This window comes from Myotis brandtii, unplaced genomic scaffold (genome assembly GCF_000412655.1).
Source record: "Myotis brandtii unplaced genomic scaffold, ASM41265v1 scaffold1428, whole genome shotgun sequence".
Taxonomy (NCBI): Eukaryota; Metazoa; Chordata; class Mammalia; order Chiroptera; family Vespertilionidae; genus Myotis; species Myotis brandtii.
Window position 1 is genome coordinate 30617 of NW_005355104.1, and position 26681 is coordinate 57297.

General features: G+C 39.3%; 1 protein-coding gene and 1 long non-coding RNA gene across 4 annotated transcripts in view; one reads left to right on the forward strand and one right to left on the reverse strand.

Moving 5' to 3' along the window:
- CA5B (carbonic anhydrase VB, mitochondrial) overlaps positions 1 to 12889 on the reverse strand; it is a 42582-nt gene extending 29693 nt beyond the window's left edge. The window contains exons 1-2 of one of the 3 annotated variants that reach the window (XM_014535343.1): positions 12792 to 12878; positions 6927 to 7133 (exon numbers count right to left, since the gene is read on the reverse strand). Coding sequence is in view for 1 of the 3 variants with exons in the window: in XM_005860910.2 (XP_005860972.1) it covers positions 12792 to 12848 (57 nt within the window). In the remaining 2 variants the exon portion in view is untranslated. Of the gene's footprint in view, positions 1 to 6926; positions 7134 to 12791 lie in introns of all 3 variants that reach the window. The other 2 variants (XM_014535342.1, XM_005860910.2) reach the window with 2 other exon arrangements.
- A 3065-nt stretch (positions 12890 to 15954) lies between these two features.
- Positions 15955 to 26459, forward strand: LOC102250380. Its single transcript, XR_313274.2, has 3 exons — positions 15955 to 16113; positions 19290 to 19425; positions 26036 to 26459. It is a non-coding gene; the product is annotated as an uncharacterized LOC102250380 (long non-coding RNA).
- The last annotated feature ends 222 nt before the right edge of the window (positions 26460 to 26681 follow it).

The window sequence follows — 26681 nt, forward strand, 5'->3', positions numbered from 1 at the left end:
CGCCCAGCTCCTGGCCCCCCCTCCTCCCGGGCGGAACTTTGTCGCGGGAATTGGATGTCGCCTGGGCGGCCCCCCAACTTTGTCTCTAGAGAAACCCTCCGGCCAGAGAACTGAGCGCTGGCGTCATTTTGTCGGGTGAAGTCAGACTTAAGAGCCTAAGAAATGATTTTCCTCCGGTTTTTCCCATGTCCAAACATCAATACAATATAGTGAGAGCAGGTGGCTCAGGAGGGACACGCAAACACTGAACAGATCCTGCAGCCAGGTTCCTTCCAGCTAGTTTTCATGTCCACTTCCCCCGAGTTTCTTTGAGCCAGTGTTCACGTGCTCTGAACTTGAATTGTGAACCGGTGTTGCAGTGGTTCTCAACCTTCCTAATGCCGCGACCCTTTAATACAGTTCCTCATGTTGTGGTGACCCCCAACCATAAAAGTATTTTCGTTGCTACTTCATAACTGTAATGTTGCTACTGTTATGAATCGTAATGTAAATATCTGATATGCAGGATGTATTTTCAGGGGTCGCGACCCACAGGTTGAGAACCGCTTAGGCAGATGAGTGGAGTAAACGGAACTCCTGTATTTCTTGATGTCTCCTCTAGATGAACTTTCCTACGCATCCCGTGAGCTCCTGCTGTCTAGGGCCTGTCGAGACAATTCACAGACTGAAACTCTGCTTGCCTTTCTCCCTCCACTTATAACTCTGGGTCCACAAGAATAATGTGAACAGGTTATAACCAGCTTTTCTAGCCCTGTACAGAAATCTGATTCATCCATTTAAATCATATTATTGAATACATGCTCCCCTGACAAATAAGATGAGCCTGGGGCTTATGGTCTGAAGTTGTCCCAACTTGGGTTTAGGGGTGAAAATTATGACAAGAACATTAGAGAAGATGTGGCAAGGGGCTGACAAGTGAAAAGGGATTTGGTAATCACAGATCTTGAATTCATTAGTTGGAACGCTTTTGGGTAGCAAACAAAAAACCACTTTTATAGGACTGAATACATTTCTTTAATAAATGCTCAAGAAATCTTCATTGAATATTTGCCTTTTTCACATGTGGAGAAAGATAACATATCCCCCTTGCAGTAAGATTTGCTACTTTTATTTATTCATATATCAACAATAAAACTTTTATAATAGCATATTAAGTTACTTTTTTCCTTCCCAACCTCCATTGCATTTCTGGCTCGTAGATAGTGGGAACATTCACAAATGTTGCACTAGAAGGGACACAGAGAAAGAATGTTTCAACAGAACATTCTGACCCTGAGAACCCTGCCTCATTTATAAAATGTTTCAACTGTCAGTCATATTTTGCCTGAAAAATTAACTCACAGAAATTGATCCAAATACAGTCTATATAAATTACTGGGTTGATTTTTATACAATTAGTTCTACCTCATCTTCTTCCACCAATGATTTGAGGCAGCTTACTAAAATATAGTCATCACTAGATAAAAGAAATAGTTGAAGGAGCCAAGGAAAAGGGGGACTTAATGGAAGGAGAATAATGCAGGCAATGATAAAATTAGCAGGCCATCAGATCCAAAACAGTTGTTTAAGGTTGGCCAGAGATTTAAATTTTTTTTCAATAACAGTTGACATACAATAGTATATTAGTTCCAGGCATACAACATAGTGATTAGACATTTATATAACTTATGAAGTGATCTAGTACTCATACTATCCTTGCTCTCTCCATTTACAACTCTGGGTCCAGAAGAAAAAACAAAGAGGTTATAACCAGCTTTCTTTCCTGTCCAGAAATATCTAACTGGGCACTTCTGGGGGAAGGGCTCTCTCCATTAGCCATTCAGTCACTTTATCAAGTCAAACCATGTTTATCAAGTACTTTATTCCAGTGACAAATAAGGCAAACCTCAAGGAGCTTACAGCTTGAAGTTGCCCCAACTTGGGTTTTGATGCAATAAGAAATGACTAGAAAGGAAGGTATTAAGTGTGTTGGTAGATGGAAAGGGCTTGTAATGGTAAAGTTAATTTGTATATTAGGACCCACAAAATAGAGGCCACCCTAGTGGCCCAGCCCATGTCACAAATCTAAGCCTAAGTCATCCTGCACTTATGGGACCCACCTGTCAAGGAAATCCAAAACATACCAATCACTATTGTCCAAGTCAGCTTAGCTAACTTCCTTTACCCTAGAAAACAGGAGCTGTTAGCCTCATAAAGAAATCGCTGACCTCCTCGCTCATCCTGCCGTTTCCATGTTGCCTCTTCTAACATTCTATAAAACTCGCTCTTGCCCAAACTCCCTCAGGAAGAGCGCTCCTCCGCCTGTGAGGCAATGCACCCCACCCCGCAACCCATGGACTATATTCCCTTCCTTGCATAAAGGCCATCAAACTCGTTACTAAATTGTTTAATCATTTGACAGTAACCACAGGTCTTGATCTGATTAGTATGAGTATCTTTGGCCAGAAAACACAGGAAGCAACTTTTAGAGTACTCACTACAGCCCCTTACACAATAAATTACCAATAAATCATCATTGAATATATATGCCCCTTTAACTCCTATGGAGTGCTACATTTTCCCCTTCGTAGTAACAAGATTGGCTACATATAATTTTTCATATGCCAGCAATAAAGGTTTTAAGATCACAAATTAGTTCCCTTCTCACCCTCCATTTCATTTCTGCCTTGAAGACAGTGGGAATATTCACAAATGTGCTACAAGGAACACAGAGGAAAGAACAACTTTGCAACAGAACACTTTCATTATAGGCTCACTCTGACCCTGAAAACTCTGCTTCATTTACACAAAATATTTTAAATATCATTCATTTATTGCCTTAAAAAATAACAGGAGATGAGACCAAATACAGACTGTGCAAGTTACTGTTTTAATTTTTGTGTAGTTAGCAATAGTTTACTCCTTTACAATGATTTGATGCAACTGATGAAAATATAGGTAACACTGGACGAAAGACTTAGTTGAAGAAATCAAGGAAAGGGGAACGAGAGAGAGAGAGAGAGAGAGAGAGAGAGAGAGAAACTGAACTGTGAGAGAGACACATCCACTGGTTGCCACCTGCACGCACTCCCTCTCCCCCCTGGAGTGAACCCACAACCTAGATACCTACCCTTGACTGGGAATCGAACCAGTGACCCTTTGGTGGGTGGGCCAATGCTCTAACTGGCCAGTGCTCTAACCACTGAGAAACACTGGCCAGGGCCAGGGCCAGAGTAGCATCTAGATTACTGCTACCCAGGATGATATGTAGATTTCAATTTGCATTTCAACTCTTGATTCATTCACAGAAACTGCCTGAATAACTTGTGCTGGGAAGTTTGGTGGCTGTGTCCACATTTGTGATTAACATTGCATAATGGGTGATTGGCTGCGAGCAACAACCTATCCGGCACCTCTGATTTGTAGGAATAGAGGTCTTGCATGCAGGTCTTTATAGCCTTCCCAAAGTGACATTTCTCATTATAGGATGTTGAGAATTATTCTGTGTGGTAGAGAGTACGAGGTCATTGTCATTGGCCAAAACTTCAGGGCAGACACTTTGAGATATTGATTCATTCATGTGCTTTGAGGAGGAAGGTAGTGTGAGGTTCTATTATGAAAATTGGCCCCCATCACCTTTTTATAAAGGCTGGCAGAGGAAGTACATATGGGCAGGGCTAAACACTTTTGGGTAAACTCCATCAGACAGCCTATTAGGTGATTAAAGACCAGAAAAGGCACCCCCTGGCAGTGGGCAAGGAGACACCTGATTGGTGGTTTGCTCTTATATCAATCAGGGGCCAAGCAGATATACAGTCCTTAGTTCATCTTAGCTTGATGCCTGTGTTGGTGGCCAGAGCTGTTTCATGTCTGAGGCACATATAAAAGACCAAAAAGCCCAACTATATTTTTCTAGCTGCAAAGATTTTAGCTTAGAAAAATAAGCATTGTGTACCAAGACCATGAAAAACTTTCAATGTAACATTCAAGAAGCAGTGTAAATATTTAAATATCTACAAGAACATATCAGAAAACTCAGTGTGAGTCTTGCTTTTACTACATGGAAGTCATAATTTATTGGTCTTCATTCACAGGATGAGACACATAGACAGGCACACAAGCATCCAATTTAAGTAACTGCCCTTTAAGTCCCCTCTGTAGGAATATAACACTGGCAAAATTACACTCATTCAGTTTGTCTAATTTTTGTTTTCAAGCAATAGTGATTAACTCACTGAAGTAAAAAAAAACGTTAGCCTGTAAAAAAATAAACCAAAGTTCATAATGGTTATGGCTGTCAATTAACTTACAAAATTTGATGAGCTGTTTGAATATCCTAGTTTCATAAGATTTTAGCATCTTAAAATAAAGCATAAAATATCAGGATGAAGACAAAAATATTTCAAATCCTTGTTTATAATAGATCCTGAAAGTGTTTTAAATTTTCTTTCTGTTTAGGAATGAGAATAAAATGTAATGTACCTCAAGATACTTCATTCCCAACAGTGTTAGGTATCTTAGAAATCCAGTTTATGATTATGATTAGTCAACTGAGTTATATTAAACAATCCAATATTGATGGGCCATGAGAAATGCAACCCTTATATTATTAAGAATGTTTTAATCCTAAAATCAATTATTATTACTTTCCAGCTAGATCTTTTGGAACCATGTGACACATCCAAAGCTACATAAACTCCAATTTTCCATCAGAAATCTGTAACTTAACATTATTATTAAGAGCAACCTTAATAAGAGTACTTATCAAGTGCAAGGACTAAGCATTAGGTACTAGTGAGTGGAATGCACATTGATACGGGCAGTATACATGCATTTTAGTTAAAGGAGTTTTGCAAACAGCCCCAATGTCATAAACTAGAGGATGTTGTAGAAAGTGAAGGCCTGCAGGACCCAGTGGGGACAAAGGAGGGGAAAAGTGGCTTCCTCCCCAAACAGCCTTTGTGGGAATCAACTCACTGGTCCCAAGAGGAAGGTGCTGCAACCATATAGTCTTTTCTTGTAAAGGTTTTTCAATCTTGTTACTTAATACTAATAGTTAAATGTTTACTCGAGAATGGGATATGTAAAGGGGATAAAATCTGAGTACAAATTTTATATTAAAATTTTGAAGCAAGATTTTTTTTCTGTAAGGCTTAAACAGAAAAATACAATGAAATTCTAATTAGGCAAGTCAGATAAAGTAGATAAGGGAGGGTAAAATTAATCAGTTATGGTAATAATGATCTTGAGATTTAATTAGAAATAAGATCATAGGTTTGATTATTCTAGTCTATAATTAGCCATCTTAATAAGAAGATAAATGAACTTATTGTAATAGTAAATCCAGAATACAGAGCAAATAATATATTATAAGCATATAATATGTGAGATAAAAATTATATATTATATATATTAAACCGATCTCTCATTTAACCAGTATCCTATAAATTTATTAAATGGTAATCTTTAGAGAAACATTAGTTAGGCCTTTAACTGGTCCTTTCTTCCTCCTTATTAGTTGTGTTAATGGAAATAACTCCACATAAGAATAATAATAAAGGGAAACAAAGATTTATGAAATTTGCAAATTGATAAGTTACGCTGGTGGTAGCAATATGGAGAGAAACCTTCATAAATATAGAGCTTTGAACAACCAACATGTAGTCACCATAGGGAAAACAGTTTTAAAAGAGAAGACACTTGGGTCAAACTTCACTTCCACAAGTAGTATAAAAGTTAATTAAAAGCAAACTTGTTGCCTTCTTTCAATATAATACTGGTGTGTCCAACCTGAGAACTCTTCAAGGTAAACTGTGCACACCTAAGTACCTTGCACCCAGCAGTTAAGACTGAACCTCATCATTGGTACCCGGTTCAATGACGAACAGATAATGAGACAGGTAATGAGAAAACTCACTACACCTACAGCTAGGAGGTTTTTCTCAGAATGACATAGGGCTTATTTATTTATACATGTGAACAATAAAAGTAATAATGCCAATTTACCAAGTGTCAGCACCAACTGTCTCCAATATACTAGATTCCAGGTTGCTGTTTCTGATATTGGGAAACTAAGAAGGAATACGCGGTCCCTTACCCAAAAGCATCTGCACAGTGAAAGTAGCTCCTCAGACTTGGTGCTATTGTTATCTGGGGCTGGAGAACACTTTTCTGTAGGGGCTGTCCTGTGCACTGTAGGATGTTTAGCAGCATCCCTGGGCCCCACCTACCGATTAGAAATCACGGAACTCCCAGCCCCCTGAAGTTCCACCAACTTAAAATGTCTCTAAATGTTCTTTGGAGACAAAATTGCCCTTGATTGAGAACCACTAGGTTAAAATAGAATAGGTTTGCACATGAGACAAAAATATTTTATCACCATATCTATCTTAACCTAATGATAGTTTAAAGAGAATAGAATCATTTTTATCTCTCTAATTATTCCAAACATATTGGGGTAATTATTATAAACCTCTTTAAATTGTTTATTTTATATCAATTTCATTACAATTAAAAGGTGAAGGATCACATTTGATTAAAACTCTACCACTTCTATTCTAGAAAATTAGTGAGTGGTGCTAAATAATTGTAATAGATACTAGTTTTAAAAATGCAGGATTTTTAAAAATCTTATAAAAGATTTCCATATTCAATGATAAAATGTTTTGATTTATTTTAACGTGTCACAGCCAGATATATTTCCAAAAACATAAAAATGTACAGAGTAACATCATATTTTAAATGGTTTCACAATTTACTGTAGTAGATTTAGGTGCTATAGGTTTAGAAAATTCCTGTTTGTGATAATCGGGGGTCAAAATTCAAAAGCAACATCAGTTCTCACTACCTCTTGTTTTCTTACAGTAAATGAAGCATACACATGCCCACATGCATTGACAACTCTAATAAACTTTTAAAAGGCATTTGGAATGAGTAAAAAGAATGACGTGTTTTCTGTTTGTGTGATCTCATATTTAATTTACCTTCCTGAGCAGTAGATCAATAGCTATGTGCCGAGAAACTGCTTTTGAAGAGTATCGTGGAGTATGAAAAACATGGAGAAATCAATTTCTTTTTCCTGTCTCAGGAGACTCGGTGCTTTTCGTAATGCTCATGGTAAACAGTAATCTCACTTTTTATCTGCATTCTCTAAACTTGGAACATTGGAAGTCAATAGTAACATATTCAAAATGATTGAAACTACTTTACCCGTCATCATTACCACTGTTACTAATAAGTTATTAGGCTCCTATATGTGGAATGCTGAAATGAGCATTGTATGAAGCAAGTTACAAGGATACAAATCCTGTGGGCACTCACTACTTAAAAGTTGTACATCAAAACAAACACTAAATTTGTGCAAGCTATTGACAAGTGTAAGAAAGCAAAGACAATAGGTTGAGAGGTACAAATCCTAGAATGTAGCTCTGTTTTCCATCTATTTTATAGAGATTTCCACCAAGCTATTTAACAATTAATTCATTTTTAGCACTTTCTATGTGATATGTAATGTGTGGTGTCTTTGGATTTGAAGTCAAGTTATTGACAGTGCTTCACATTTGTCACTAAGGTTTTGTCTTTCTATTCACCTGACAGAACCAATAAAAGATGTTATTTTGAATCACGTCACGTTGGGCCACACATCTGACAATTTCTTTTGTTGTTATAAAAAAAAATCCAAACATATAAGCACATCAGCCCATTGTCAGGAATTTACTTTATCCTGATATCAAAATCTTATTACCTTGAGAAATTTTCCATTTCATAGTTCTTTAATATTATGATTGATCTACTTTAAAACAATATGAAACAGATGTGACATGGGGACTTCACCAAGATGGCGGCATAGGTAAACACCGGAGACTGCTGCCGCAAACAACCACTTCAAAAATACAACTAAAAGACGGAACGGACATCACCCAGAACCACAGGAAGGCTGGCTGAGGAGAGACTCTTCAACTAGAAGGAAAGACATCAGCACACCGAGGCTCAGAGGAGGCGCAGTGTGGAAAATTTAAAGGTACCGAGGTGCGCGCGCAAAGCGGGCTGGTGGCTGAGGGCGCGGTTGTCGTTTTCAATCAGGAGGGAGTCTCAGACTCTGAGCTCCAGACCCGGGCGAGTCTCTAGCGACTCAGACTCAAACGGGAGAAGCGGGATTGTCTAGCATCAGTTGGAACGTGAGGGCGGCTTTCTCTCCGAGGATTGCAGCGGTTGCCGGGGTTCTGAGAAGCAGAGCCTCTGGCAACGGGACTGAGAGCAGCCTTAACTGCTCCCTCCGCCCGCCCTGTTGATTCCGCCCCGCCCAAGCCCTGCGCAGAGCCATTTGCCGGATAGCCTCAGGCAAAGGCTAGATTAGCACCTCCCCAGAGGACAGAAGTTTTCCTACAGCTGATTCTCACAGCCAGTCGGCCTGGCGGTCAAATCCCTCTAATATTAACTACAACAATCAAGGCTTAACTAGAACAAGACTGCGCACAAAGACCACAAGGGGGTGCACCAAGAAAGCATAAAAAATGCGGAGACAAAAAAACATGACAGAAATGGAGGATATAGAGCTAAAAAACGCAATTTTGAGGGCTTGCAAAAATGTGCTAGAAGCTGCCAATAAACTTGAGGAGAGACTCACGAAAACTAATGAGACCCTCGATGCTATGATAAAGAAACAACTAGAAATTAAGCATACACGGTCTGAAATAAAGAATATTACACCCAATAGCAGACCAGAGGAGCGCAAGAATCAAGCCAAAGATTTGAAATGCGAAGAAGCAAAAAACACCCAACCGGAAAAGCAAAATGAAAAAAGAATCCGAAAATACGAAGATAGTGTAAGGAGCCTCTGGGACAGCTTCAAGCGTACCAACATCAGAATAATAGGGGTGCCAGAAGATGAGAGACAGCAAGATATTGAAAACCTATTTGAAGAAATAATGGCAGAAAACTTCCCCCACCTGGTGAAAGAAATGGACTTACAGGTCCAAGAAGCGCAGAGAACCCCAAACAAAAGGAATCCAAAGAGGACCACACCAAGACACATCATAATTAAAATGCCAAGAGCAAAAGACAAAGAGAGAATCTTAAAAGCAGCAAGAGAAAGAGACTCAATTACCTACAAGGGAATACCCATACGACTGTCAGCTGATTTCTCAACAGAAACTTTGCAGGCCAGAAGGGAATGGCAAGAAATATTCAAAGTGCTGAATACCAAGAACCTACAACCAAGAATACTTTATCCAGCAAAGCTATCATTCAGAATTGAAGGTCAGATAAAGAGCTTCACAGATAAGGAAAAGCTAAAGGAGTTCATCACCACTAAACCAGTATTATACGAAATGCTGAAAGGTATCCTTTAAGAAGAGGAAGAAGAAAAAGGTAAAGATACAAATTGTGAACAACAAACATGCATCTATCAACAAGTGAATCTAAGAACCAAGTGAATAAATAATCTGATGTACAGAATGAACTGGTGATTATAATGAATCAGGGACATAGAAAGGGAATGGACTGACTATTCTTGGGGGGGAAAGGGAAATGGGAGATGCAGGAAGAGACTGGACAAAAATCGTGCACCTATGGATGAAGACAGTGGGTGGGGAGTGAGGGCGGAGGATGGGGCGGGAAGCGGGAAAAAGAGGAACAAATGTAATTTGAACAATAAAGATTTAAAAAAAAATTAAAAAAAAACCAATATGAAACAGTCATGGATAATGCTTTTATAATTATAATTACAGGAAATTTACTCTATCAGTGTAGTGTTCATTCATGATTCCTTTAAAAAGAATATTATAAGATGCTTATTTGAAGTTTTTAATAAAACATATTTTGAGATAATGGGTACATTGTACAGACTGCCACTTATAAATTCTAAGATTAAAATGTATTAATGCATTTGAGACTAATAAGAATACTACTTAAAATATAATATATACATACATTTATAGTTAAATCTGAAAAGTACTTAGAAATTTAGAAAACACTTTTCTTTCTTTTTTTTGTTAATCCTTACCTGAGGATATTTTTCCAGATCTTTTAGAGAGAGTGGAAGAGAAGGAAAGACAGAGACAAACATCGATGTGAGAGAAACACATCAATTGGCTGCCTCCTGCACGCACCCCGACCAGGGACTAGGCTAGGGCCAGGGCCAGGGAGGAGCCTACAACCAAGGCACGTGCCCCTGACTGTAATTGAACCTGGGACCCTTTGGTTACAGGCCGACGCTCTATCCACTGAGTCAAACTGGCCAGGGCAGAAAACACTTTTCTAAGTAATTACTGGGTTATAGAAAAATATGAAAACTATAATTATGATTATTTTGAAAATATATAATAGTGAGATCACTGTACTTCTACTCTTCTTATGTCATGTGGCCAGATCAGTACTCAGAGGAAAATTAACAGCCACAGATGTTTTCATTATTAACTAAGACTCGAAATAAATGAGCTTATTAGTCAATTCAAGAGTTATTAAAAGAATAGCAACACAAGTTGAACAACTGGAAGGAGTGTTACAGGATTTCAGGGCCGGAGGAATAGGGAAACTGAGATAGGAAAGTTAAAACAAGGCCAAACAATGTGGGTAATTTGCAGCCAGCTTGTAACTAACAAGCCATTATCTTCCCCAGCCAAGGACACAAGAGCAAATGGTTAAAAACCTCCCTGATGAGAGAAAGCAGAAAAGAAGGGGGAAAGGGAAAAGGGCCATTTTACTCCCTAAGCCAGTGGTTCTCAACCTTGGCTGCACATTAGAATCACCTGGGAATCTTTTTAAAATCCTGATTTCTGGGCCTCCTCCTCCGGAAATTCTGTTTCTTATGGGGTGGGGCCACAACATTAGTAACAAAGAAACAGAATTTCCGGAGGAGGAGGCCCAGAAATCAGGATTTTAAAAAGATTCCCAGGTGATTCTAATGTGCAGCCAAGGTTGAGAACCACTGCTCTAGAGGGTTCTGGAGCTGCCAAATTTGGCCACCTTGATGGGGGAGGTCCAGCAGATCCATCACCACTGCAGCTAAACCTCCTGTAGCCAAACAAGCACAATGTTAGGTTATTTTCAGCAATTTTTCTGAACCACACCCAGAAATACAATCATAGAGGTAACAACAGAGGTTTCTTGTTTTTTGTTTTGTTTGTTTGTTTTTTTAACTCTCACTGGAGGGTGTGCCTTCATTGATTTGAGAGAGAGAGAGAGAGAGAGAGGGAGAGAGAGAGAGAGAGAGAGAGAGGAAGAAAACCCATCAATGTGAGAGTGAAACATCAATTGATTGCCTCCTGCACTTGCCCGACCAGGGATCAAACCTGCAACGTGGGTATGTGACTTGACCAGGAATCGAACCCAAACTCATAAGTGAAGGCCCCACTGTATATAGGTTTGCTTATTTTGATTTTTCAATAAAGGTGCATGCTTTAATTGCTTTAATAAATTGGCTTTTCACAACAGAGTCAAGGTCTCTGGTATAAATTCATTTATATGAGAAGACAAGGATCAAGGTTGGGTACAGCCCTCTCCATTGACTCTGGGCTGTCCTGTCTGGTAACACCTCTCTGCTGTTGGTGAGAGGTGCCTCTAACACAGGGGTGGGCAAACTTTTTGACTCGAGGGCCACAATGGGTTCTTAAACTGGACCGGAGGGCCGGAACAAAAGCATGGATGGAGTGTTTGTGTGAACTAATATAAATTCAAAGTAAACATTATTACATAAAAGGGTACGGTCTTTTTTTTTTTTAGTTTTATTCATTTCAAACGGGCCGGATCCGGCCCGCGGGCCGTAGTTTGCACACGGCTGCTCTAACAGGAGGACTTAATAAATGTAAATAAGATAGATAAGTCAGAAATAGAAAGACAAGAAATGAAATTAATTCAAGAACACGTTCTTTGAAAATACAACAAAAAATAGCAAGACTTCTGGCAAGTCTAATGGAAAATGAGAAAAAAAATTAATGTATTCACTACCAAATATATAGGGAACATAGCAACACATATTTTATGGGAAATATTCTATAAAGCTCATGAGATTACTGGAAAATCTGAATGAATTCAATGATTTTCTTAGAAATTATAAGGAGTCTAAATATATTTTAAAAGAAGTATAAGCCCAGCCAGGTGTAGTTCAGCTGTTGAGCATCGACCTTGGAACCAAGAGGACACGGGTTCCATTCCCAGTCAGGGCACATGCCCGGGTTGCGGGCTCTATCCCCAGTGGGGGGCTTGCAGCAGGCAGCCAATCAATGATTCTCTCTCATCATTGGTGCTCCTATCTCCCTTCCTCTCTGAAATCAATACAAATATATTAAAAAAAGAAGAAATTCTGAAATGATTAAAAGTGAGAAAAAATGGAAAATTTTCAGAGAACTGCTTGCCCCAAATATGCAAGGTCCAGATCATTTACTGGTAAAGTTTTTATTTCTTATGCTTTTAAAATATTTCTCTATATAGAAAATATTGGAACTATTTTATCAAATTTTCAAGATGGTAATGTAATGATTTTTAAAAATCATCAAGAATTAGCACATGAAAAGGAACCCATGTGCTATTCTTCTTATAAAATTAGATCTAAAAATCCAAGGAAAAACAATAGCAAAATAAGTAAAGTAGCATGTTAAACAGCTTCAAAATGAGTACTTCTAAGGGTTGGATAAATGTAAAGAAATTTATTCGTTTAATGCACCAAATGATTAAAAACCCAATGATCATACTAATACATACTGAAGAGGCAGCTGAAAAAAATTCAACATCAACTACTGATAGAAAGAACTTTTAGTAAACTAGGAATAAAACATACTTTTATCTCAAGACACATGATATTTACAGTGACTCACCAGATCCTGTGGAAGATCAGCATTCTCATTAGAGTAAGGAAGGCAACAAGGCTCCATACTATTCTCACCATTATGATGTACCTGTTCTGATAGGGCCACTACAATGAGACAAAACAACAACAGCATCATCAGTTAGGTATTACTGTTCAAAAGTAGGAGATACATTTAAAATGATGTGTAGATGACATGAAATATAGGATTGCTTACCAGGAAAATGCAAGAGGATAATCATATCAAATTGAAAGGGAAAATTAATAACTGACAAAGAATGTCTGTACACACACACACACTGGTGCAAAAAAATTGAGGACAAACAAACACTTTGACAGAAAAGAAGGACAAAGCATTAAATAAGCAATTTACAAACAAAATACAAATGACCATTTAACATATAAAATGTTCAGCTTTACATGAAACAAAAAAATTGCAAATCAAAGCAGTATTTATACACTGCTGTACCATTTTATTTTCCAAAAGAGCTTTAAGGACACGGGTAAATGAACTTACACATAGTGCAAAAAAACATGTACACAGACATAAAACCTTTGAAAAGAATTTTACATTTTTGCATATCATTTGATGCAGGACAATGAAAAATAAATACACACATAGTGCAAGAGAGATATGTACACAGACATAACAGTTCTGAAAAGAATCTTACATTTTTTTGTATATCATTTGCCTCCAAAACTTAAATTTTAAGAATTTATACCAAAGGTGTTATTACAAGTGAGCAAAAAATTGTTAGCATCCAGAATATTTATTATAGCATTTTATTATAGTAAAATGGAAAATAAGAAATTAGAATTAAAAGCAAATGATTCATTACCACTATATTATAGAGGAATAGTTAATGATGTGGAAATATATCCAAAATACACTAAGTTCAAGAAAGAAGGGGACAAAGCTTCATAATAGTATAACCTCAAGTTTGTTAATGAGACTAATAGAAACAATACAAGTTTAAGGTGTACACTATGTTGATTTGATACATTTATATATTGCAATATGCTTATCACCATCGTGTTAGCTAACACCTTTACCACATAACATAATTATAATTTCTTTTTTGTGGTCAGAACAATTAAGATGTAGTCTCTTAGCAACCTTGAAATTTATAGTACAGTATTTTTGTCCATACTGTGCTGTGCCTTAGATCTCCTAGACTTATTAATTGGTTTCAAGTTTCTACTCTTAAACACAGCTCCAATTCCTAGTTTTGTTTTTAAAAAGAAATCTTATTTGTATACACACACACACACACACACACACACAGAGAGAGAGAGAGAGAGAGAGAGAGAGAGGAAGACCCAAGGCTAAGAAAGATATGTTCCAAATATTTGGACATTAACAATGGTCATTGATGCTGGTGGAATTACAAGTGATTTCTACTTTTGTCTTTTGGCTTCTCTGTTATTTTCTATAAAGAACTTAAATTGCTTTTTTTTTTACCTTTAAAAAATGATGCAACAAACATTGGGAAGTCATAATTCAATAGGGAAGAGATTTTCTTCTCTCTTCAAATGAATGGCTTAGACTACAATTCAGCATTTTCCTGTCTTCAATCTTAGTCACATAGATGATTAAGCAAAAGAAAAGGAGGTATTTGATACTTTTATGACGTTTCAGGCTAAAGGAAAGCTGAATTGGATTTCTGTCTCTAACATGGCTTTTGTTTTTTGATGCCAGTTATCAGCTTGTTGCAATCTCTATCTATTGACTTTTCTTTCCCATGATGACTTTATCTTGTCTAACATTTGCCAAGATAACTTGATCTAGTCTGACCTTGTTTGCAAGGGTTAGTTATGTGAGCTTTTCCTTCTAGGAAATTTTCAGTTTAGTGAAATGAAAATTCACTAAATAGTGACACTTCTAGAATGGTTGGGCTAACTTTTGGCTGCCTCTCCCTCTAGTCTAACTTCGCCTGACTCTGAGCCCTTGCAACCAAAGTGGAGGAAAGGCAAACAAGTTTCCTCAGGTGGAGTTAGCAAACACAAATGGGTCAGATGATAAGATACCACCCTAATTAGGAGGGGGAAATGGTGTGACTCTCAAAGTGTTGAAGAAGTGTCATTGTTTGCATTTTCTCATTGTTGCTTTAAAAATCCAAACTTTCTATTTAACATCCGGGTCACCCAACCTAATTTTCCCACTCATGGTTTTCAAGCCACAAGGTCGAGTTTGGGGAGCAAATGCATGAAGAGGCAGCATGGAAGAGAGGACAGCCCTGACATGGACCCTCTGTGGGGCTTCTACTGGCCTCTACAGAGTGCCCCCCAGGGAAGGAGTCTTGTCCATTCTTTATCTTACTCAGAGCATCTCTGAGGTTTTGCCGCAGTTTCAGCTTTTACACCATGATGACCTGAGATGCAGTGTGGTTCAGTGTGGTGGAGAGAGGGTTCAAGTGACACCTATTCACTCCTCCCATTGCCACCAATGCCTTGAACACGAGCCTTGATTTCCTCACTGTAAGGTAATTAGAACAACTGCACCAGTGAGGTGCTCTTTGGAGGATTAAAGAAAGAACCCAGCAGACCTAGTTTGTGGTGGGCAGCTCTTAATAACTGCTCTATGGCATCACTGACCAATGTGCTCACCAGCCACATGTGGCTACTTAATTTAATCAAGAATTCCTTTCACAGCAGCACCAGCCCCATTTCAAGTGCTCAACAGTCACCCATGTCTACTGGCTACCACTTTGTGTGGTGCAGCTATGAGCATTTCCATCATCACAGGGTGTTCCATTGGACAGCACTGCTCTCTGTCATCAGCTGTGATTTTGCACAGCTCCCACACCTTCGGGCTGACCAAAATCATTCCCTTTGAATTGGAAGCTGGGCCAGGATGTTTGCCTGCTGAAGTGTGAGTCAGGTAAGGCCCTTCTTGCAAGGCCTTTGTCATCAGAGATAGAAAGGAGTGATATTAGCTTTCCAAATTAAGATAGCTTATCTGCGTGGCTCTGGGGCAGGAGAATTCTGACTTTGAGTCAGCAGGGGAAACATTCTTTCAAGCTAGAGTTTGCAAGGCACAACTAACTTGTTTTCCAAACAGGTTTTTGTAAATAACTGACAGGAGATGGGCTGCTTCTATCAAAGTATTAACCCAAGTGATGGGGGTTAATCATTAAACCTTCTAGCTGGTGGCTTGCTTGTTTCTCTGCTATTCTAATCTGGGTCACAGAACGGTTAAGGCAGCTCTAAGTGGAGGGCAGGGTTTGTTTTATATTTTCCTTTCTCTGTTTGCCCTTAGCTTTCCACCATGAAACTGTGTTGTGGACTCTTTCTCCTGGTGACTACTATTCATGTTGAACTCTGTGAATCAGGTATGTCACCTTGAAACTTAAAAATAGATTAAGTTCTCTGTTGTCTGATTGGCAAGTCTTTGACTTAAAGAACTAGTTATTTTTCTAAATTTGCAACTGAATGAAGGCTTGAAAGTTAAGCCTCTGTTCTATTAATTTGGATAAAACTATTAAAACATCTATGATAACTAAATTTAACCTTTTGGGAATATTTGCGGCCAAGTATTTGTAGCTCTGTTTTCTGGTCACTCCAGTTGCATTAAATATTATAATTTTGCAGGCTGTTTGGCACATTTTGCCATCACATGCTGCTCTTTCAAGCGCTCAGTAGCCACCTATGTCTGCCATATTGGACAGCACAGATACAGAACGTTCCATCATTCCGGATAGTTTCATTGGATGGCACTGTTCTATATCATTAGCTTTAATTTTATACAACTGCCAGACCTTAGCATTGACCAAAACCATTCCCTCTGCAAGAAAATGCTTTTACAGTGAGCTTAGTATCAGGCCAGCTTGGGAGATAAAACAGTTAGTGGAGCATCTATGTGTTCATTTTTAAAACTTAGTTTCTAATAACACTGTGCTTTCTTTAGTAATGGGCCCTTCTTTATAATTATCTTAAGCTTGAATAGATTATTCCAAAGACCTCACTCTGGTGTTTTATTAAATAATGGATTCAAATGGAAATTATTAATAAAATGGTTTTGCTTAAAGTATTTATGGTAGCTATCCAAACTGATGGATAAATATATGCAATTAGTATGTGTTGCTGGATTTGTGAAGCCACATGTGAGATATAAAGATGTGTTCCTTTCAATGTCACACATTCATTGAGCACCTATTATGTGTCAAGTATATGCACAGCAGGCAGCTAAACTACTATGAACATTCCTGTCCCAAATATTCCCAAAAGGTTAAATGTAGTTCCCGTATGCTTTCTTTTCCTCGGATATTTACCAGGAGTGAAATTGCATATTTAGCTTTAGTAACTCTTTCCTTATCATCTTCTAAATTGTACATTTACATTCCTTTTATGCATGGAGACTATCTCTTTGAAATGTTTTGAATGCTCTAGCTTTCAATCCTTTAAAACTTACCCAAGATAAGTAGTTCCATTGGGCAGGATACTTAATCTAGAACTATGTCAGTCCTGTTTTAATCTAAATCATTTGATGCTTTGGTTTTGTGAAGAAAAGTCAACTCCTACCCAACACCAGTTGGTTTACACTCTTGGAATTAAGAGGAAGCAATGAAAAGACAGAAGATCAAGTAAAATTATCCCAAACATCTGAAAAACAACTTAATCTCGGGCTCCAAGTAGATCTGGCTAGCATCTTCATCTACATCTGCTTCACTGAGCATGTCATTTTCATATTCATTTGAGCAGGCTTATCTCCATCTCAGCATTCTGTTAATAAGCCTTTCCTGTGTAAATAATGTCTGTGTTTAACCCTGAACAACAATGGTCTTTTTTGAAGTTTGTAGACATGAAATCTTTCTACACTTCAGCTCTTTAAGCAGGTCAGAGGGACCAAAGGGAGAATGAAACTCAAAATCATTTTCCCTTATATTTATGAAAGTCACTTTGAGGAAAGAGGATATCAAAATTAGTCACTAAAATGAAGATCTGGGTTTTATTTGTATTTCAGCAAGTCATTCTTTTTATGTCTGAATTTATTATAGGTAGTGAAAGAGAGCCTATCTAAACCCAGTCTTCCTTTATGCTCAGAGAGTTGTTTCACTACAATGTAAATTAGTTTTTAAAATCCATCCTGTGAGCAAAATAGCCATGACCAATAGACATATGAGACAGCCCCTCTGGTTTTCAGTCCGTGAGAATGCTTCGAACACAGTGGTGGCTTCAGATTTTGTCTAGTGATGGGTGGGGAGGCTATGAGGGAACTATGTTGAAATTACAAGCAAGCTTCCCTTTCACTGAAATCTGTTTATATAGAATGGCTATGAGAGAGGTGCTGATGGAAAATACCATAGGCTAAATTCCCCCCAGTTCATTCCATGAGGACACTACTGTCTACATACTTACACCTTTACACGTGTAAAGTTGCACACACATACAAAAAAAAACCCAAAAAACAAAACCAGCAATAAATTAGTGACACAGAGTAGCTGTTGCTACTCATATGGTACACAACATTTTCCAAACCCGAATTGGGCAACATGGTTGACTACAATGATTGTCCTTAGGAAATGCTCTTCATTGTGACTATAGACCAGTGGAGAGAATGGTGGTAAACATGTGTTACGAAGGAAGAGAACTACTTTGAAAACAATAGGGTGGGTTGGGGGCTGCTTATGTTGAGTGATCAGAAGTAGACCTCTCTGAAGAGATGTGATTTAAACTGAGACTGGATTAACAAGAAGCCTGTAAGGGGAGCAACGTTCCAGGCAGGAGGAGCTGGCACTTGGCAGGACGTCCTGAATGGAGGGACGTGCTGGTCCTGCTGCCAGACAGTGTGAGTCCCAGCAATACTGCTGTTGTGGCTGAGTGACAAGTTTGCCTAATGAATCAGGATGTGTTTAAAATGCAATGCAAAGTCTTGAGCTGACTTCCACATGCCCTACCATAAAGGAGGCTTCATCTTATTTTTCTGTAATATATTTTTATTGATATCAGAGAGGGAGAGGGGGAGAGATATATAAACATTAATGAAGAGAGTCATTGATCAGCTGCCTCCTGCATGCCCCCCACTGGGGATCAAGCCCGCAACCTGGGCCTGTGCCCTGACTGGGAATTGAACTGTGACCTCCTGGTTCATAGGTCGATGCTCAACCACTGGGCAACACTGGCCAGGCAAGGAGGCCTCATCTTTATACCAACACTTCCCCTGTGGGAAAGGGCACAACAGAATACTAGATGGGCTTGAAGATAACTTTGCAGAGAGGTGGCCATATCCCTTGTGGCCCCTGGATGGAAGACATGCTTGGCAACTGGCTCAGGTTTGAAATCTTCTGCCTTTTAGAGATCTTTTGGTGCCGATGTGGGGCAGAATAAATTCTGGAGAGTAGCTGTTATGGAATGAATTGTGTCCCCTCAAAATTCATATGTTGAAATCCTAGCCCCCAGTACCTCGGAATGTAATTGTATTTAGAGATATGGTCTTTAAAGAGGTAATTAATGTAAAATGAGGTCTTATACATGGGCCCTAATCTAATACGAATGGTGTCTTTAAAAGAAGAGAAGATTAGGACACAAGTACAGAGAGGGAAGACATGTGAAGAGAGGAAAGCCATTGACTAGCCAAAGAAAGAGCCCTCAGAAGAAATCAACCCTCTCCACACCGTGATCTTGTACTTCTATCCTCCAGAATGGTGAGAAAATGCATTTTTGTTGTTTAAGCTATCTAGTCTGCAGTATTTGTTACAGCAACCCTATCAACACAGTAGCAGACATCCATTTCTAGGATGGCTTCAGGAATTCAAATCTTGAACATTTGCTGTCTACTGTTTTGCCCACCCCATTATTGCTTATTCTATGAATATTACAGAAAACTTGAAGATACTGAGATGCACTGAATTGAAAATGTTATAGAGTAACTCACTAACGATAGTCAAGAAATAAACAGAATAATGAGTACTCTCATTTTCATCCCACTTTTTGCCTGGTCCTTACTATAGTATCTCTTATACCAGCTTAATCACCTCCAATGACAGCGAGCTCAGTATCTCCTGAGGATGTCCTGGCATATTGGGAAACCCACAGTTGGCATATTCTTGGTCCAGTGTAACATTGACTGACTGTGAAAGAGAATGTCCTTTCTAAAGGGAGGCCTGGCTGCATGCACGCAGGAGGTGCTGGAGAGCTGAACCGATCCAGTCCCCATCAGCCCAAGCAGGCGGTGGGAGAGAAGGCTGGGGATTCGGAGAGGCAGAGGGTGTGAGGCTACAGAGAGGCTGTGGCATTTCCACTCTTTTCCCCATAGCACTCGGGCGGGACTGAGTTCCAATGTGTATACACCCTGCAGCCAGGTGGGGTGCTGACAGCTGGGCCCATGCTGAGTTGGGGCCCATGCCGCACCAGTGACTGTGTGTTCTGAGTGATCGCCTTGCTTGTTTCCCTTTCAGCCTCCAGTCAGGTGGAGAGTTGCTCACAGAGAGTACAGTTGTCTGGTTGTATGTGAGGGGAGAGACTTTGTAATAGCCAGAAGCAACAGGAAAGTTACCCATCTGCTCCAAATGTCATCAAGGAGTGGGGAAGTAAGAGCTGACAGCACCCAAAGGCAATGGTGAGGGAAACATGGATCTCTTTCTTTATTGTGCTCTACTGAGGCCAGCCTGTTGAACCGCATTGCTGTGGTAGGATCCAGAGAATTCTGTAACCTTACTGAAAACCTACTATGTGCTAGCCCTGAAATTACTATAAAGGATAAGACCAAATCTAGCCTGATTCATGCTTTTATGCAGTTCACAAACAAAGGATGACTTCTACATTTTTAAATGGTCAGAAAATAAAGAGGAAGAATATTCATGACACCTGAAAAGTATCTGAAATTCAAATTTCAGTGTCCACACATAAAGTCCCATTGGAACACAGCCATGGTAATTTGGGCACCTATGGTCTATGGCTGTTTTCCTGAGACAAGGAAAGACATGAAATATTTAGTGGGCCCTTTACAGAAAAGTTTGCTAGCCCCCATAGAAGACCATGACCTCTGATCCCAAAGGGTGTCAATCTAGCAAGAGAAAACCTCTTAGAAATAGTTCAATGACAAATTGTTTTTTTAAATGATAGTCCTTACAGTGAATTGGTCTTAATCTTTCATAATGAACATCAATCAGATCAAATTAAATAATGTGAACTACTTTGAAGCATACAGGGAAAAACCATGTGTCGTAAATTATTAATCTCTATGGAATTCCCATTGTGCTATTCTATAGCTGTAGATATAAAAATCAGAATGGGCTATGCAATTGACTGGACTCCGTGCAAAACCAAAATGCAGGCCTTGTTAAAAAATGATTAAGAATTTCAACATGGCAACAACAGAACTTTAAGGGCAGGGGCCTGTGTGTCATCCTGGTCCCTTGCCCAAAAAGCTGGCCCTGGCAAGGATTATAGGAAGCTGGATTAAACGTGATGAAAATGAGGCAAGTCCTTTGAAGTAATGACTTCCAAATTTTGTTAGGAAATGGTTTTACTATTTGCTTTAAAAATTTTAAATTATTTATTGTTGAAAGTATTATATATGTCTCCTTTTTCCCCCACTGACCTCTCCCCGGCTGCCCCTCCCTCCCCCAGCACATGTCCCCACACTCCTACTGTCTGTGTCTTTTGGTTGTGCTTATATGCATACATACACATCCTTTGTTTGATCTCTTACCACCCCGCTTTGCTTTTTTTTTTTTCAATCAGAAAGGACAATGGATGAAAAATTCTGTGGAAAGAAGGCTCTAGTTAAATTAGGTCAGGTTACCTGAGGTTTTCATGGGACTTTGATTGAGGATGGCAAACAGATGTTTTCAAGTAGTTTTTTAAAAATATTTTTTATTGATTTCAGGGAGGAAGAGAGAGATAGAAACATCAATGATGAGAAAGAACAATTGATCAGCTGCCTCTTGCAGGTCCCACACTGGGGATCAAGCCCACAACCTGGGCATGTGCCCTGAATGGGAATCAAACTGTGACCTCCTGGTTCATAGTTCGATGCTCAACCACTGAGCCATGCAGGCCGAGCAATTTTTAAGTTTTTAAAATAAGATTTAGGCCAGATTTATTAAAACTGTTTCACCGGGAATTTTAAAAATTGAAATGTATTTTATATAAATATTGTGTGAGTTTAAGGTGTATAACATATTGATTTGATACATTTACATATTGCAATATGATTGCCATTGTAGCATTAGCTAACACCTCCATCATGTCACATAATTATTTTTGTGTGTGATGGGAATACTTAAGACCTAGTCTGTTAGCAAATTTGATATTTATAAATATAGTATTATTGTCCATCATCACTATACTGTGCACTAAATCTCTAGGACTTATTTATCTACTAGTTGCAAGTCACAGGTATATTATAATGTTGAAAGTAGTTTCTATAGAAAATATAATCTAAGTTTAGATTATTTCCCAAGATTACGCAAATGTGTTGTTTTTTTTTAGAATAATTTATTTTTTTGCAATAGAGTTAGTTAACTCAGGCATGACATTTTCTTTCTGAGTTAATGGTGTAGGGCACAAATGGGTTTCCTCCTCTGCCTATTCAAGGAAAAGTCTTGTGATCTAAAAAAGGAACAACGTGCTGTTGTATCCATGGTAAGGGGATTAACAGTCTTGTGCTTGTAAGACAGCATCCCAGCTCCTATTTAGTCCTTTTGATTTCCAGAAACAAGAGCCTGATTCTTAGACCCCTTGGATGCACTTGGCCCTGTTTGGCGCCATTGATGAGAAATGGCAATGGAGCCAATTCTTGGAGAATCACCTTCGGTCCAGGCCTCCCCACGCTTGAGGAAAGGCATTGGGCACTTGTACCTTTTTAGTGATTTGCTGAAAGAAGCCACTTATGTACGCATCAAAATCATTTCTTGGTAAAAACTACTGGTCAAAATGATTATTGAAGTAAATTTAAAGAATTCCATCAGACCCATCTATATTTACAGTCTGAAAATGTAGTTTCTCTTTAGCTGTGCTAATGGCATCTCAGTTTATTACATTAAAACACTCTTTAAAAGACATATTTAGGTCAATAAGTGTTGGTTGATTAATTTATCCACTTGGGCAAATCTTAGAGCAGCAGTTCTCAACCTGTGGGTCCCGACCCCTTTGGGGGTCGAACGACCCTTTCACAGGGGCCGCCTAAGACCATCCTGCATATCAGATATTTACATTATGATTCATAACATTAGCAACATTACAGTTATGAAGTAGCAACGAAAATAATTTTATGGTTGGGTCACAACATGAGGAACTGTATTTAAAGGGCCAGAAGGTTGAGAACCACTGCCTTAGAGGAACTTCAGTGTGGCCCCATTTGGAAGAAAGATCAGGGAAGAAGTCACCTTATTTATACACAATCTATATATGGAAGGAATTTGTGTATTTGGTTGTTAACCACTAAAGTCTATACCAGTGGTCGGCAAACTGTGGCCCGCGAGCCACATGCAGCTCTTTGACCCCTTGAGTGTGGCTCTTTCATAAAATACCACGTGCGGGCACGCACGTACAGTTCGATTGAAACTTCGTGGCCCATGCGCAGAAGTTGGTATTTTGTGGAAGAGCCACACTCAAGGGGCCAAAGAGCCGCAGTTTGCCGACCGCTGGTCTATACAATCAGTCTTCATGTTACTTCCATTTTAGCACCAACTTTCCTCACATTTACATTTCCTCTTAGCTACCCCTATGTACACTATGTTCAGGAATCTTTGTATACTACACAGTTATTTGTATTACTATGTTGTCTGAATATCTCTGAGTGGGTAAAGTTCTGTAGAAGCAATCTTCTTCCTTTCCTTTACCCCTTTTTTATTTTTGCAGTCCTGACCCAATTTACTTTCTCTTTGTCCCTCTTAGAATAATGTACACAGTGAGTAGAAAGAAGAGAGTTCATTACTCCATTCTGCAATTCATTCATCCGCCCCTTCTTTTCAGTCACTGAGTGCCCACATTGGCCACAGGCCAAGAATACAGGGGCTCACAGTGTAGGGCAGATTTGGACCTTGACCTCATGTCCCAGAGCCCAGAGAAGTTTTGTGTGGCAGATGACAACATCTTTGAAAGTCTCCCTGGTGACCCTCACCAGGGATGTTCTTTGTTTGAAGGCAATGAAGTTCAAATCTGGGCAGGGATGAGCAACCCTTCTGACAAAGGTGCCCTTTGCCCTCCCCACTGTCCTGGGTCTATTCTCAGACAGGGCATGGAGTCTTGTGTGCAGATTCTGACATCTCAGTACTTATTGGCTTCCACTTGGGTTTCTCAACTTTTGGTGCCCTCAGGACACTGTGACCTTGGTCTTCAAGGGTCTTAGTGGCACTAAACGTGTGCACCTGGCACTTATGAGCAGGGTCATGGAATCTAAATGCCCTTGCAGTAGGAAATCTTCCTAACCATGCCTAACCATATTGCCTAATCAATGTTAGTTTTTAGTAAACATTTATGTCATATCTATAGTTCATTATATCGTACCCAGACAAGTTTTTCAATTACTCTTTAGCTCTTGCTAAAATATATCTATATATTAATTTATATGGACATATACATATGTTTTAATTTAGAATAATTTTAGATTTTAAGAGTTGTACAGAGAGTTCCTGTCTAATAATGGTTCTCAACTGGGACAATTCTGTGTCCCATCCTCATCCTAGGACATTTGGAAACATATGAGGACACTGTTGGTTTTAAAACTGTGGTAGGTAAGGGGATATGAGGAAAGAGAGGTGGTATTGTAATATAGTCGGTAGAGGCCAGGAATGATCAAAACTTCCTACAAGGAACAGGACAGCTGCCAACATGAGGACAGGCCCCAAATGTCAAAGTGCTGAGATTGAGAAACCCTGCTCTAGACTCTTCACCCAGCTTCTTTTAATGCTATTATCTTGCTGAAGCAATGCATTCATCACAACTAAGAAATTAATGCTGGATCAATACTATGGACTCCAGAGTTCACAATTTCATATTGCCTGAGGGTTTCTCATGATTTACCAATCTAAGGATTTTCGGAGAAGAGAATCACAGAGGTAAAGTAGCTTTCTCCAGATCTGGTGTCAGGGGTGCATCATGTCCACATCACATCACTGGTGATGTTGAACTTGATGCTTTGGATCAGGTGGCATCTGCCAAGTTTCCCTTTTCAACCTGTATATACTAAAGAAAGCCTCTAAACCCACTGAGTTGTGTCCCAATGGAAACGTTAAATATAATTAAAGAACTTGAATTCATGGTAAGGGACAGTGTAGTACCATGGTGAGGAGGACACAGGGAAGAACTGATGGAGTGTATGTATTCCTCTTCCTGTTTATTTTTCTTACAGCATTTCTCCCACCTGGCAGTGTGTACATTTATTTACTTGGTTATCGTCTGTCCCCACCCCTTTAGAAATCAAGCTCCAAGGGAGAATAGAGCTATTTTCTGCCTCTAAAGACAAATACCACAAAATTCATGTTTGAGCAGTATTTAAAGAGACTTTAGGTGGAAGGAAAATCATAGGCAAATGTTCAAATGACCACTTACTTGGCTCCTGGCCTCCTCTCTTATGCCAGCAGTATTACTTGGTGTTTGTTTAGTTTATAAAAATGGCATGTGCTACATATAACATTACAACTCCTACCTTTTTCATTCAATAAGTGTAGTTTTGATATTTACCCTTTTATTAAAAAATGGGTAGCTCTAGTTCAGCAGATTTCCACTGGAGGTGATTTTTGTCCTTCAGGAGATATTTGGCAATGCCTGGAGACATTTAAAAAATATTTTTATTGATTTCAGAGAGAGAGAGAGAGAGAGAGAGAGAGAGAGAGAGAGAGAGAAACATCAATGATGAGAATCACTGATCGGCTGCCTCCTGCACACCCCACACTGGGGATCTAGCCCACAACCCAGGCATGTACCCTGACCAGGAATCAAATTGACCTCCTGGTTCACATATTGACACCCAACCACTGAGCCACGCCAGCTGGGCTGCAGACATTTTTGATTGTCACTAGCGGAGGTGGCCTAATGACAACTACTCGAGAGAGGCCAGGGTTGCTGCTAAACATCCTGCAACGCACAGCACAGCTACCCAACACAGAATTATCTGGCTCAATAGTCTAGATGCCCTGGGCTCTTTCTTTCCTTGAATCTGTGGACTGGCTTGATAGCACAGACCAGATTTACGTGATCCATTCCCCTACTGATGGACATTGAGGTTGTTCCAGTTCTCAGCTCTGAGAAAGAGTTTGACAGAGAACAGTCTCACTGATATATTTCTCTCTTTCTCTCTCTCTGTAGGAGAACTGCTGGTAGCCACATTCTGTTCTAGGAAACATTTCCAGAATGGCTGGACCCACAGACACCCCCTGCACTGCCTGGGATTCCAATTCTCTGCATCTTTACCAGCATTTGTTGCTATTGTACTTTTTAATTTTTAGCTACCTGAAGAGCTTAAATGAGTAGCTCATTTTAAAAAATCTTTACATTGTCTGATTATTAATAAGGGCAAAACCATGAATAATTCACATGCTACGGCATTCTACAAAACTGGGGACAATACTTTGGCCAAGCATGCACTTCATTTTGTTCATCTCTGTATCTTGGGAATGTTTTAAACACACCATTTTGGGAGAACAAGCTTGACTGTTTCTGCCAGTAGAGGTCACTGTCCCTCAGCGGTTCTCCACTAATGTGTTTCTGTGTTCCCTCCCTCCCTCCCTTCCTTCCTTCCTTCCTTCTTTCCTTCCTTTCTCTCTCTCTCTCTCTCTCTCTCTCTCTCTCTCTCTCTCTCATCTCCCCCCAACCCCCCACCCCCACCTCCTGGAAGAATATTTGACAATGACATTTTCACAATGTGGGTATGCTTCTGGCACCTAGAGGTTAGAGACCAGGGACTCTGCTAAAACCAATGCAGAGGACAGCACCCAACAATTATCTGGCCCCA